This window comes from Sinocyclocheilus anshuiensis, unplaced genomic scaffold (genome assembly GCF_001515605.1).
Source record: "Sinocyclocheilus anshuiensis isolate Anshui unplaced genomic scaffold, SAMN03320099.WGS_v1.1 scaffold343, whole genome shotgun sequence".
Classification (NCBI taxonomy): Eukaryota; Metazoa; Chordata; class Actinopteri; order Cypriniformes; family Cyprinidae; genus Sinocyclocheilus; species Sinocyclocheilus anshuiensis.
The window spans coordinates 735,897-749,538 of NW_015549598.1; the positions used below are offsets into that span (position 1 = coordinate 735,897).

General features: G+C 37.6%; 1 protein-coding gene across 2 annotated transcripts in view; it reads left to right on the plus strand.

Annotated features, from left to right (window-relative positions):
• The window catches only part of LOC107658606 (fibroblast growth factor receptor 1-A-like), a 26,269-nt gene extending 13,392 nt beyond the window's left edge, over positions 1 to 12,877 (plus strand). For both annotated transcript variants that reach the window (XM_016447212.1, XM_016447213.1), the window contains 15 exons: positions 1,806 to 1,892; positions 1,973 to 2,145; positions 3,147 to 3,270; positions 3,365 to 3,555; positions 3,689 to 3,839; positions 7,146 to 7,339; positions 7,439 to 7,572; positions 7,683 to 7,804; positions 8,574 to 8,684; positions 8,769 to 8,959; positions 9,055 to 9,177; positions 9,260 to 9,330; positions 9,440 to 9,577; positions 10,319 to 10,424; positions 11,435 to 12,877. In XM_016447212.1, coding sequence (XP_016302698.1) covers positions 1,806 to 1,892; positions 1,973 to 2,145; positions 3,147 to 3,270; positions 3,365 to 3,555; positions 3,689 to 3,839; positions 7,146 to 7,339; positions 7,439 to 7,572; positions 7,683 to 7,804; positions 8,574 to 8,684; positions 8,769 to 8,959; positions 9,055 to 9,177; positions 9,260 to 9,330; positions 9,440 to 9,577; positions 10,319 to 10,424; positions 11,435 to 11,617 — 2,099 coding nt within the window. In that variant the 3' untranslated portion in view covers positions 11,618 to 12,877. The remainder of the gene's footprint in view (positions 1 to 1,805; positions 1,893 to 1,972; positions 2,146 to 3,146; positions 3,271 to 3,364; positions 3,556 to 3,688; positions 3,840 to 7,145; positions 7,340 to 7,438; positions 7,573 to 7,682; positions 7,805 to 8,573; positions 8,685 to 8,768; positions 8,960 to 9,054; positions 9,178 to 9,259; positions 9,331 to 9,439; positions 9,578 to 10,318; positions 10,425 to 11,434) is intronic.
• Positions 12,878 to 13,642: the final 765 nt, after the last annotated feature.

Sequence of the window (13,642 nt, forward strand, 5' to 3'; positions counted from 1 at the left end):
GGACTCTCCCACTCCCCCCTCCCAAATACACACACACACTGTCACTTTAATCAGTCTGACTAAGCTCTTTTGCACTACAATCATTATATCTGCACTGTTGTTTACTTCACTGGTTTGCACTCTATCTGCCATGCGCCTTGTGCTGCTTTATATATTTTTTTACATTTTACCTTATTTGTATAATTGTATAGTTGTATTTTATATTTAAATCTGTATCTATCTGTATTTATGTTCTACTGTTAGTGTTATCTGTATGCACCAAGGGTCTGAGAGTAACGCAATTTCAATTCACTGTGTGTATGTGCTGTACATGTGGAAGAATTGACAATAAAGCAGACTTGACTTGACTTGACTTGATATTTAGAGACCAGAATATCATAGAGGCTCTTTTGACCCTTCTGGCCTGGTGGCTATGTCTCTATCCATGTATTTTTATATACATTTTGGGATATTGCATAAAAAAAACTATGGATGTAAATGCCAATATGTGCATAAAATCTTAAGATGGGCATTAAAAACTCAATTAAGGTGAATATTTTTTTTATCTGATAAGAAAATGTAAATAAACTACATAAATTCCTTGATGCGCAACACATAATTTTCATATTTTTTTACTTATATTTTATTATTTGATATTGATATTTTACTTTTTAGTTGTTTTTTTTTTTTTTTTGCAATTTCGTATTGTTCTCAAAGAGGACATTGGAAAATTTTTGTTCATGTTATACCTAAAATACATGCAATGTTTCAGTTTTAATTTATTCTTAGTTTTTTTAATTATTTAAATGCAGTACAACAAATACTATCTTGATGTATTAAATGCTTTACAATTATAAGTAATTAAATGCAGTACAACAAATAATATCTTGATGAATAAATACATTATAATTTAAATAATATCTAAAATCATTATTATTTAAATAATGTTTTTTCACATTCCTGTCAAAAGAAAGACTTTTTTTCCCATTACTGTAATTTGGTTAATTGTAATGTGATCAGTTGTCAAGAAAATATTTTCTTTCATTTCATTTTTTTCTTTATTTTCTTTATCCGAAATGTAATAATTATTTTCTTTTAACTATAAATTATGTTAAAATATGGTTAAAATATGACCCAGACCTGATCTAAGCAACCACATAGCAACCCCCTGGCATCGTGCAGGCAAGTTTTGCACAGGCAAACACCACTTATTGTCTTTTGAAGTTGTTAAAAACTAGTTTAAGTTGCTGTTTGGGATTGTATTGTTGTTATAGATGAGCAACTGAGACATTCAGATGTCGTTTCTCTCTGTTCAGCTGTGGAATGTGTCAGGCGTTGATTGTTGAATTTGTCAGACTGCTCCCCAGAGTGTGTGTGTTTGCATCTGTGTGATGGGAGCGTGGGCACGGCTCTGGAGCGGAGCCTGCAGTGACTCATGCGCTCTCACTGTCCGACACTCTGTGAAGGGCGGATGCGTTACTTCATCCTGGTTCACTATTCAGATCAAGCAGGAATACAAAATCACCAGAATACTGTGAATAAATAAAAGCATTGCAAGCCTCTCCTTTCTCAACCTGCTACTATTCTTTGCTTCATGACTGGTAAAATCAAACACTTTAAGGGATATAAATCAAGACATTAGCAGGTTTGACAATCAAGGTGGACAAACAGACAAATAAATAACCACATCTGCATGTGCTTTGCTGAATTTGTGACATCTAAATCATGCATGATGAGTTGTGGACTCATGCTTGGCTATATTCTGACCTTCATGGGCGGCTGTATGAATTTATTCTCTGACACACATCCTGTCGACTTTGTCACAGGTCATGCAGTAGTGTCTTCCGAGGATGAGGACGACGATGAGTCATCATCAGAAGAGAGCAAGCCATCAAGTAGCCAGGAGCTCTTACGTAAGCATGCACTCTCGTTTTCGGGAAGGAAATCAAATGATGAGTTGTTTTTTGTTATTAATACCATATTTCCTCTGTAGCGATGGCACCTCATTGGGCCCAACCTGAAAAGATGGAAAAAAAGCTTCATGCCGTACCGGCCAGCAAAACGGTGAAATTCCGATGTCAGGCCGAGGGAAACCCGACTCCGAAACTACGCTGGCTCAAGAATGGAAAAGAGTTCAAAAGAGACCAGCGCATCGGGGGCTATAAGGTACGTTTGCACATGAACAGACTTCAGTAACTGACTGATATCGCTGTTATGTGAGACATACAACCCTCATTTACTCTGCACCTGAGCCGAGAGAACGAAAGCTGATACCTCAGCTTACAATAGGCCAAAATCACAGCCTGAATCTCTACACCCTGAACCCGACACCTGAATACACACACCCTGATGTTAACGTGCAGGAAACAACGGAGCTCTGGTTACAAATAGTTTGCCGTAGTGATTAGGGCTTGGCAAAATATTTGTGATGATTTGCTGCCGATTTAAAAATGGATTCAAGAGAGTTTGTCACACCAGCCATATAGAAGTAAACAGAGGGGTGAAACTTGTTACCTTTAAGGCCCCAGAAAATGTAAAAATGACTCAACATACAGTAGAGAGACAATGTGCAAATATCAAGACAAGAAGTACCACAATGTGCTAGAACAAGTAGTAACCAACAATTAAAATTAAGCAACATCATTAATATCAAAGTGATTTTAATGTTTATTTGGCCAATACGTTCCCTTTAGGGTGCATTATTACAATAGTTTTGCAGTTACAAGAGCATTAAAACTAATGTTTTAAGTGTCTTTAAACTTGAGTAAACTTTCTTTTCTGTGAATCAGTTTCAGAATCATGATTCATTTACGAATCAGTCAGTCTGTTTCAATGAACTGCTTCAAACCTTTACCCATATGTGTTTTTTTAATGTAATCATTTTAAATTACTATTATTATTGTTGTATTGGTCAGCATAAATTAAAATGATTAAATATTGTTCTTATATTTATTCATACTTCTGTTTGGTAAATGATGGACTCTTTAATTTGAAATTAATCATTTTAAGCCATCAATAAGCCAAAAATACATACATATGTATTTCACATAAGAGATTTGTCAATGGAGTATGCATACCTGTTTTTAATTTTTTGTGTGTGTGTGTGTATTTGGAGAACATATTGTGTGAATACACTTTAAAGAATATTTATTTTCTTCTATTCTCAGCTGCGGGAACACATGTGGACCATAATCATGGAGTCCGTGGTGCCCTCAGACAAGGGCAACTACACATGTCTGGTTGAGAACGAATATGGAAGCATCAATCACACCTATCAGCTGGATGTAGTGGGTCAGTCATCTCTCAATATCGACCAGTAGCAGTTCAGGAATAAATACTGTGCTTAAATAGAAATCTAACAAACCCTGTCTTGTGTATATTTCAGAGCGATCGCCTCACAGGCCCATCCTGTACGCTGGTCTCCCTGCAAATCGAACAGCTGTGGTCGGCAGTGATGTAGAGTTTGTTTGCAAGGTCTTCAGCGATCCCCAGCCTCACATTCAGTGGCTCAAACACATACATGTGAATGGAAGCAAACTGGGACCTGACGGACTACCTTACGTACGCGTCCTAAAGGTAAAGGTTTACATAGACATGCAGTCAGTTTGCTTAAGGCTGACTAACATTGAGCAGTTTCATATAAGTGGTCCATACATATTAGGATGTCTTGGGATCGGATGTGATGAATTTGGTCTCTTGTCATCTCCAGCACTCGGGGGTCAATAGCTCGGACACCCAGGTGCTGACGCTCTACAATATCACAGAAGAAGAGGGCGGCGAGTATATATGCAAAGTGTCCAATTATATAGGAGAAGCCAATCAGTCAGCCTGGTTAACTGTCCTTAGACATGACGTACAAGGTAACTTAACCACAGGATAATCTGAAGTGATCTCCGCAGAGGTTTTAGCCTTGGGTTTCTCTCATGCTTTGGGTTTTCCTATCCGATTATGCCATGGAAACTCCCGGTCGACCCAACCAATGGCGATAACTCCCTCGCTATGGATTGGGTCTTACTGGAGAGAGTCTCCATGTGGCTTGCCTGATGTGGGTGGAGGTAGATTGAAGGTGATGGTGCTGGGCAGCAATATACTGTATGATCGCTCTACAGGTGGTAGAAAGTTTTCAGGTGGTTTCCCGAGCATCTAACTGGTTTTTAATCCAACCAGATAGACGCAACGACTCCCCAAAATTTCCCAAGCTCAACGTTGTCCCGCTTCCTCCTCCCTTCCCCTCACGTCTTGGGCCTTGGGTCTGCTTTTCTCGTTCTCTTCCAGACGGCAGGCCTCAACACCACCGACAAGGAGATGGAGGTGCTCCAGTTGAGGAATGTGTCCTTTGAGGATGCTGGGGAGTATACTTGCTTGGCGGGCAATTCAATTGGGATCTCCCATCATTCAGCTTGGTTGACCGTTGTCAAAGGTATCCGGCAACTCTTTTCTGTCCTCTCTAGACCTTTCCTTCTAGTCCCAACAGTGGCTATTTGTTTGTGTCATTCGCCAGTTTCAGGTGAACCACGTATAAGTCAAAGAGCATTTACTCAGCTATCACTTTAGCCGGTGTATATTTTGCACCGTTGACAAAGGACGAGGTGTTTCATGGGAACGTGTGTGGCCGTCCACAGGTGCAAATCACCCATGCGTGGCACCAGCATGCCGAGTAGACCAAACATTTGGATTTTAGTGACATCTTCCCATATAAGTATCATCTTACTGAGGTGCCCTCAGTGGTTTTCACTTCCCATTGACCTGGCAAATGACACCAGTTATAGCACTTTTATAGTTTCACCTCCTTCACCTACTAATTTTTCTCTAAATACCTCGTTTTCTCTCTCTGACCTGCTGTCGTTGTTGTTTTAATGAGTGGTTAGTGCACATCAAGTCACCTATATTCAGATTAAATGAGTTATAGTTATGCTCATTTTGAGAGTAAGCAGACTGATAACAATTTGCATAAAAGCTCTGTTCCAAAACCTAGTGAGTTACTTTGTCTTCTAAGGCAGCATCCTAACTGTGACTGAACCTCATAAGTGACTTATTGGAATGCTTGACACAGACTGTGACTTCCTGCACCCCACAAAAAGCACAAAGGAGATTCGATTTGCACTAGAAACTGGTGTTAGCATATTGCTAAGATGACAAATCAATAACCTACTCTAGTGGTTCTCAACCTTTTTGACTCCCCTTAGTCCACAATAATAATCGAAGGCTTCATGACTTTTCTGTTTTTCATGATTTACTCGATAAGGATTAAGGATTATAATTTAATAATAATAATTAAAGCACAAGACTTTTATTAATTTACATGTTATTTCTCGATCTGGAAATGTCTCTTTTAAAATGAGGTTATCTCATGTATCAAGACAGTGGGAAACCTGGTTCTTCGAAAGAAAAGAAAACATTGTTGAGGGATTGAATTAAAATAAGAATTAGCTTTTTGTAGCTTATTTTAATGCTTGTTTTGTCTTATTTAATAATTTTAAGTCATCTCGAGGCCCCTTAGAAGTTCACTAAGCCCCCCTATTGGGCCCCGGCACCTCTGATTGAGAACCTCTGCTCAAAATGGTTCAAACAATATTGGGTAAAATCACCCACTGAACTATTAAATAATTTTTGAACCACTTTTTGTGTGAAGCATGAATATAATGCCTTAAAATGGGATCTAGGTACTGGTATAGTTCTGGAGCAGCGTTATAGTTCTTTGACTATAATCTGAAATTATTACTGTGACTTGGTGCTGCATTATCATTGGATCATTAAAACATTTTTTACTAATGTATGAAGTTGGCATCTACTTGCAGAGTTGTGTGGCTATGATAGCTTGATGTCACTTCCTCTAATCCAATGGATTATCAGCTTGATCACTAATATGGGTTTCCTTGTGGGAAAAATAATTCATGATCAAGCATCACAAAATTAGTTCCTTATCTTCTGGAGGATTTGTTTTATTTCAACCACTGTATACTATTGCAGAACAGCTCAACTCTATATGAATGATGCTCTAATTTAATAACAACCCATCAGGTGTAGCCGTGTGTCACTTTGGCCTTCCAAGACAGTTTGGCCAGGATGATTCAGTTTCATACTTGTGCATGGGATGATTGCAGCCTCACGCTGGTGGAGAATGTGGGGCGAAATACTATGCCACAAAGGAGCCATTATGTGGCCACAAAAGGGTGCTTGTGCTCTTTTCTCAGTGCCAATAGTGTCAAATGCACTGGTTGAAATAAAACAGAGCTCGGTGTATGTGTGGATACATGTGTGTGTGTGTGTGTGTGTGTGTGTGTGTGTGTGCGTGCGTGCGTGCGTGCGTGCGCGCGCGTGTGTGTGCGTGCCTGTCACCAGCATCTACCAGTGTGTGTCAATCCAAAGCACTGTTTAATGCTGTAGACACAGTAACAGAGGTGTTCTTGACACTGTACAAGTGATTCAGCCTTATTAGTGCTCTTTGCTATGGCAAGCATCACTATTATATCCATATTTTGTCTATATACATTTACTTGAGAAGCAAAATTTGTGTAAAATAACATCAAGTTCAGCATAAATCTATGGAAGCCCGTTTCCGCCACTAAATAAAACATAAAAAATGTAATTGTGACTTTTTATCTCACAATTCAGACTTCATTTCTCAGTTATAAAGTTAGAATTGTGAGTTTTAATGTAGAAATTGCTGGATATAAACTCACAATTGCATTGAAAAAAGTCAGAATTGTGAGATAAAAAGTCGCAATTACATTTTTTTTTTTATTCAGTTGCGGAAACGGGATTGCATATAAACCTCACAATTTTTTTATTTATACTTAAAATAAATATAATTAAATGTATTTTCTCTGAAAACAACTCTTTATATCTTTTTAATTTTGCTTGCCAAGTAAATCAAGTATAATCTTGTTTTGAGGATGTTTTTACTGGAAAACTAGACTTACGAAACAAAATAAAAATAAATGTAACCTAAAATAGTAATATTAAAAAAATAATAATAATAATAAAAGTGACAAAAACACATAACAAAATTACTCAAATTCAACTAAAATTAACATGAAAACTGAAAATATAAAATTAAGAGTATTAATAAAAACTATAATAGTTTAAAAATAATGCTAAAATAACAATATGATGTATAAATACATTTTTTTACTGACTGCGTAGCCTTCTATTTGTCCCATAAGCCCCAACCGCTCCCTCTGCAGTCCCCAGTCAGTCCTACCTGGAGGTGCTGATCTACTGCGTTGGATTCTTCCTCATCTTCCTCATGGTAGGAATCGCCACCATCATCAAAGTCCGCAGCTCCTCCAAGAAGAGCGACTTCAACAGCCAGCTGGCTGTCCATAAGCTGGCCAAAAGCATTCCTCTCCGCAGACAGGTAACAGATAAGGGCCTTGATGTACTGCTGTCCAAAGAAGGGCCCTTGTATCCTTCTAAAGGCCCTTAAAACCCCCCATTCTACTTCCTCACTCCACAGGTGTCGGTGGAATCCAGTTCCTCTCTGAACTCTGGCGTGATGTTGGTCCGACCTTCACGACTCTCCTCCATACTGTCAGGGGTGTCTGAGTACGAGCTGCCCCAGGACCCATGCTGGGAAGTGCCCCGAGAGAGGTACACACACTGTGCATCTAGAATTTGAACTTTTCTCACTTCTTTTCCTCTGTAACAGGGTCAAGCTAGAAATTATTCTGAAATCTTGTTCATCTGTATTTTTGTAACAGGCTGGTACTTGGGAAACCTCTGGGCGAGGGTTGCTTTGGTCAGGTGGTGATGGGCGAAGCCATTGGACTGCACAAAGACAAGCCCAACCGCATAACTAAAGTTGCTGTGAAAATGCTGAAATGTATGTGGTTTTGCAAATTAACAGCCTAAAAGACCCCATGAAATGATTTGATGCGATTTCTATAGGATCTGACTGATTTATGATAAAGCAACCATAAAAAAACCCTCATAGTCTTACATTAAAGGAGAGACCAGAATATCATACCCTGCAAAAATATTTTATTTATATTATTATTAAACTAATTAGTATTTTGTCTTGTTTTTCTGTAAAATCCTTAAAACAAGATAAATTTACTTGAGCAGCAAAATTATGTACATTTTCATATTCTCTTACTTGATTTGAAATGTATTTTGAATTAAAATACATTTATAAATATTATTATTATTGTTAAATATTACAAATATTTATTTGTAAATACCCCATTGGCATTTGTTTTCTTGTTTTAATGATAAACCTCACTAAATTGTATTAAATTTCTGCATAAACAAGAATAAGGAATTTGGGGGGGGGAATAAATGTAAATATACAGAATAATAATATTTTTCTAGAATAACCATATTTATATATTTATTTAATAAATAATAATAATAGTTATTATTATTATAAGGTTGAGGAATTTATTATGTTTAGGTATTTACTTTCAATAATATATTATAAAACCAGACAAAAATACTAATTAAGGAAATTATTTTTTGCAGACCAAACAGACATAGACTTTTAGTCATAAAACTCCAATTTTGATTTCATGGGGGCTTTAAGACCAAACCATATTATTTATCAGATCACATTATTAACCAGACCTCATCAATATTTTGCATGTTTTTATTAGCTGACGCCACTGAGAAGGATCTGTCTGACCTCATCTCAGAGATGGAGATGATGAAGATGATTGGAAAACACAAGAACATCATCAACCTGCTCGGAGCTTGTACCCAGAATGGTAAGAGCCCATCTGATGATTCTATTCTGAAGATGTTGGATCACACTACAAGGATTTCCTCTCTCAAAACACACATTGTTTCAGGCCCTCTTTATGTCATCGTGGAATACGCCTCTAAAGGAAACCTGCGGGAATATCTGCGTGCCCGCCGGCCACATGGCATGGAGTACTGTTACAATCCTGACCAGGTGCCTGTGGAGAGCATGTCCATCAAAGACTTGGTCTCCTGTGCTTACCAGGTGGCTCGTGGCATGGAGTACCTGGCATCCAAAAAGGTATTGTTGACATATTGTGTAATTTATTCAAAAAAAGTCTTCAAATTGTGCGCTGAAATTAATGCTTTTTTTGGTCTCCGTGTGTTCCTCAACAGTGTATCCACAGAGACTTGGCAGCACGCAATGTACTTGTAACAGAGGACAATGTAATGAAGATAGCAGACTTCGGTCTGGCCCGGGATGTTCATCACATAGATTACTACAAGAAGACTACAAATGTAAGCAGTCAGTTCTTCATAGTTGTATTTATTATCTAAAAAGTCAATATATGACAAGGGAACGTCTTTATTTCTTCTTCAGGGCCGGCTGCCTGTCAAATGGATGGCACCTGAGGCTTTGTTTGACAGGATTTACACACATCAAAGTGATGTGTAAGATGGCTCATATGTTTTTAATTTTATATCTTCATATCAGCTCTCTTCATAAAAGTACAGTTTCTTGGTTCTGTTTTGGTACTAACTGAGTGATCTCATGTTGTAGGTGGTCTTTTGGTGTTCTTCTGTGGGAGATCTTCACTCTGGGGGGCTCGCCTTATCCAGGAGTGCCCGTGGAAGAGCTCTTCAAGCTACTGCGAGAAGGTCATCGCATGGACAGACCCTCAGCCTGCACTCAGGAGATGTACGGCACATTATAATTAGTGACTAAAAGATGTTCCTTTTAGTTTGATTAAATAGAATCTTTAAAAACTTTTAAAATGGCAACATTCGAACAAATCAAAAACATTTAACTTCCATAATGTGAAACATTTTTGAGTGAATCTTATCATATCATTCATTTATTTGTTTGTTTTTGTAATAATAATAATTTATTTATTTCCTTTCTTTTTTCTTACTTTAGCAGATTTTTTCCTTTAGAATAAAAAGGCCCATTCAGATATTTTGGTTAGCAACTAAAATCCTTCTGAATTTGATAAAATAGAATCTTTTAAAAACATTTCACTTCTATAACATGCCACATTCTTGAATGAAACACTTTGTAATTTATTTATTTTAATAAATATTTATTTGATTTGCAATAATAATAATTACTTGATTATTATTAAAGTAAATATTGATTGAAACAGACTATATTTTTTATTTATTTTAATAATAAATGTTATTTTTTTCTATATTATGTAATTATTTCACATTTTTTTTGCATTATTTAAATACATCGCTCAAAAATGTGTCACACCATTTTAATACAAGTTTAAAAGATTCTATATTTTCCACTTTTGGTGGAAAATAGCAGTAATTACATATTTTTCATTAGAATAAAATGCAGTGATGAATTGTGCACAATAAGATTTAATACAAAAATAAATTATTTCATGTTGTCTTCACATAATGGCTCAGTTAAGCAATTGTTTTTTTTCTCCAGATACCTGATGATGAAAGACTGCTGGCATGCAGTTCTCACACAGAGGCCAACTTTTAAACAGCTGGTAGAAGACCTTGATCGCACTCTGTCCATGATATCCAATCAGGTAAGGCCAGCAGACTACATAGGTAGCTACCTTTTATGTCAGCATCCCACTCAAAATGAATCCTCACAAGTGACTGATGTGAAATGCACATCATGGGCAGCAACTCTGTTAAAGGGTTAGTTCACCCAAAAATGAAAATTCTGTCATTAATTACTCACCCTCGTGTTGTTTGAAACCCGTAAGACCTTCGTTCATCTTCGGAACACAATTTAAGATATTTTTGATGAAATCTGAGGGCTCTCTGACCCTCCCATAGACAGCAAGGTAACTACCACGTTCAAGATCCAGAAAAGTACCAAGATGATCGACAAAGTAGTCCCGTGTGACATCAGTGTTATTTTTGTTTTCTTTGTGCAAAAGTAATTAATTAATGTAAAGTAATTAATGACAGAATTTTCATTTTGGGGTGAACTAACCCTTTAAGGCAGTGGTCGCCAACCAATCGATCGACTGGTAGATCTTTATCACTGTTCCAGTAGATCCCGAAAATAACAGTAAAATAAGTACAAAAATGCATTACATTTCTGGGGTTATATTAATGTATCACTGAAGGGAACTGTCTTGAGAAAAGTTTCGATGGCAATGGCATTTTCTTAAAAATGCATTACATTTATGGGGTTATATTAATGTATCACTGAAGTGAACTGTCTTGAGAAAAGTTTAGATGGCAATGGCATTTTCTTCTCCTCCATATAAAGCGCAGCGCTGCTTTGTTTACAGCAGTAAACAAGGAAACGCTATATTTTACTAGAAGATCCCTGCTGAAAAACGTGTATTTTACCCCCGGAAGGGATGTCTTTTTCTATCAATTCTTCAATAGGTAGATCTTTTCTTTCGTAATGGCCGAGGTCAGGGATCTTGGGCCTAAAAAGGTTGGTAACCACTGCTTTATGGCTTGGGTCCAAAATGCAAATATGCTGCTCCATCTGCCAACTTGGATGAAAATGTTCACTGTTCTCATTGAAGTGCATTATAGGAATGACTTAATAACGTATATGTTTCCCTTGCAGGAGTATCTGGACCTCTCCGTTCCCCTGGAGCCCATGTACTCTCAGGTCATCCTGAATGAAAGGAGTTCCACCTGCTCCTCCGAGCCGGACTCAGTCTTTTTAAGAGAGTCTGGACCCGAAGAACCCTGCATCCCTCCGACAGTCCCCCCACAACAAACCATAAAATCCTTCAAAAAACGCTGACAGTAGAGAAGACCTGGACCTCCATGTTCACAGAGGATCTCTCTACATCTTTCTGCTTCCTCTGACTCGTAAACTCTGCAGGCTCAGAGACTGAGGTCAGCCTGGGCCGTTCTAGCACAGAAACGCATGCAGGAGGAAACATTTCATACCAGCACTCTCAAAAACAAGACTGATCACAACAGAGTGTCTCACGTGGGGAACTATCAAACTTTCTGTCCTTCGATTGTCCGTCAGTGGGTTCAATCCTCACAAATAAGATGTTTGAAAAGCATCACAGAAGGCTGAAATGGTTGTCGACCCCAACAAAGTCAATGGGGTGGAGAAATAATTTCAAGTGTTACCCAGTAGAGTATGTTGGCTTTGTAAATGTGGTTAAATTGTACAAATATGAAATTATATAAACACAATGGTTTTATATTACTATTATAATTATTATTATTTTGTATGAACTTAATTCATTAACTTAAGAACATGATACGCAGCACAGTGTTCTAACCAGTCACAACAGTTGTCACAACTTCTACAGTCTGCAGTGTTGGCTTGACCAATAGCTTGAATTTGGGGCGGGACTATCTGTTTGTTTGACCAATGGCAGATGGAGTAATTGTTTAGGAAACCTGTTTGAAAACAGTAATTTTTTGCTGTTTGTCAATGCTAGTCGTGCAGAAATTACACACACCACCTTTAAACGTCAAATATGTTCTGGCTGGTTGTGATTGTGTTGCATTTTCTCTTTCACTGTGGAAAAATTAATAACTTATGGTTAAAATGTTCATCTCGTGCCTGTATAGAAGATGGTATCACACAGATTAATGGGAGACTTTCTATATGTTAAAATAAGCTACAAATGAAATCTGTTACTCATTGCTTGCTGTTACGATCGTAAGGTACGATTACCGTTTGTTTGGTGTCCTGAAAGACTAAATTCAAGTGTGAATGAATGTTTAGTAACTCTTAATATGAAACAGCTGGAATATGTATGTCTGTTTAGCATTTGCATGGTGGTTGACAATCTGTTAGCACCAGTTTCAGAGCATAGCATGTCTGTAGCTTCTTCATAATTTGAAGATAGACTCTCAAACGACAGGGTTTATATGACAGGATTGGCAACTTGTGAGGAACAGTGTACATTTTGTTCTCAAATAGAGTTTTGATTCTTGTGTGATTGTTTATGGTATGTCCTGATGTGAATTTCGAGGCAGTGGCCATGCACTTATATTCAGGCTTTCACTGCCTTTCCTGTGGGAATATAAATAAAAAATGTTATATATAAAATATGATCTGAAGCTGGCATTTGTATATGTAGCTCATGCATGCAGGAAATAAATGACAGGCGAACCAAACATCTTAACTCACAAGCCAGTCCCGAGGTTGTTGGAAGGGCAAGTGCGTAAGAAGTTGCCGACTGTCCACTCATGTTGAAAGCTTGAGCGAGAGCTATGCACATGATTAACGGTGAGAAGAAAGTGTTTTCCCCTCTGCCAGCCCTCATCGATTAACCACGCCAACACCAAGAGCAAACACAGCAGCATCAGGCTGTATATCAGGAGGAAAAACTCTCATGCCAGTGAAACAAGACCGCTAAGCACACTGGCAAGTCTTTAGATCTTTGATTAATGCGAAGCAGTTTTTCAGTAGACTGAATCCAATTTGGCAATCTATTTTACAATCCAAACTCAAAATTCAATCATTCAGGTGTGTCTCTCGTCTGAAAATGTACATCGTAAAGAGGTCAAAATTATCGTACAAATACGATAATTATCGTACGTCTGGCAACACTGTTCAGTAGTCGTAAACCTTTAGCAACGTTTTAGCAATTTTTACATGAGCCTATAGCATAAATGTTGTTCTGTGATTGTTTTTTCATGTTTTGTTCTATACCTCAACATTCTGAATCTGTTGTGCACTTTAAAACTATTAGTTGACTCTAGCATTGTAGTCCTTATGTAGCAGCTTGTTGAGGTGTTGTCAATAACGAAATTTCACAGGCCAAAAGGTTAGTTGTCTATTGATAGCAATGAGTAA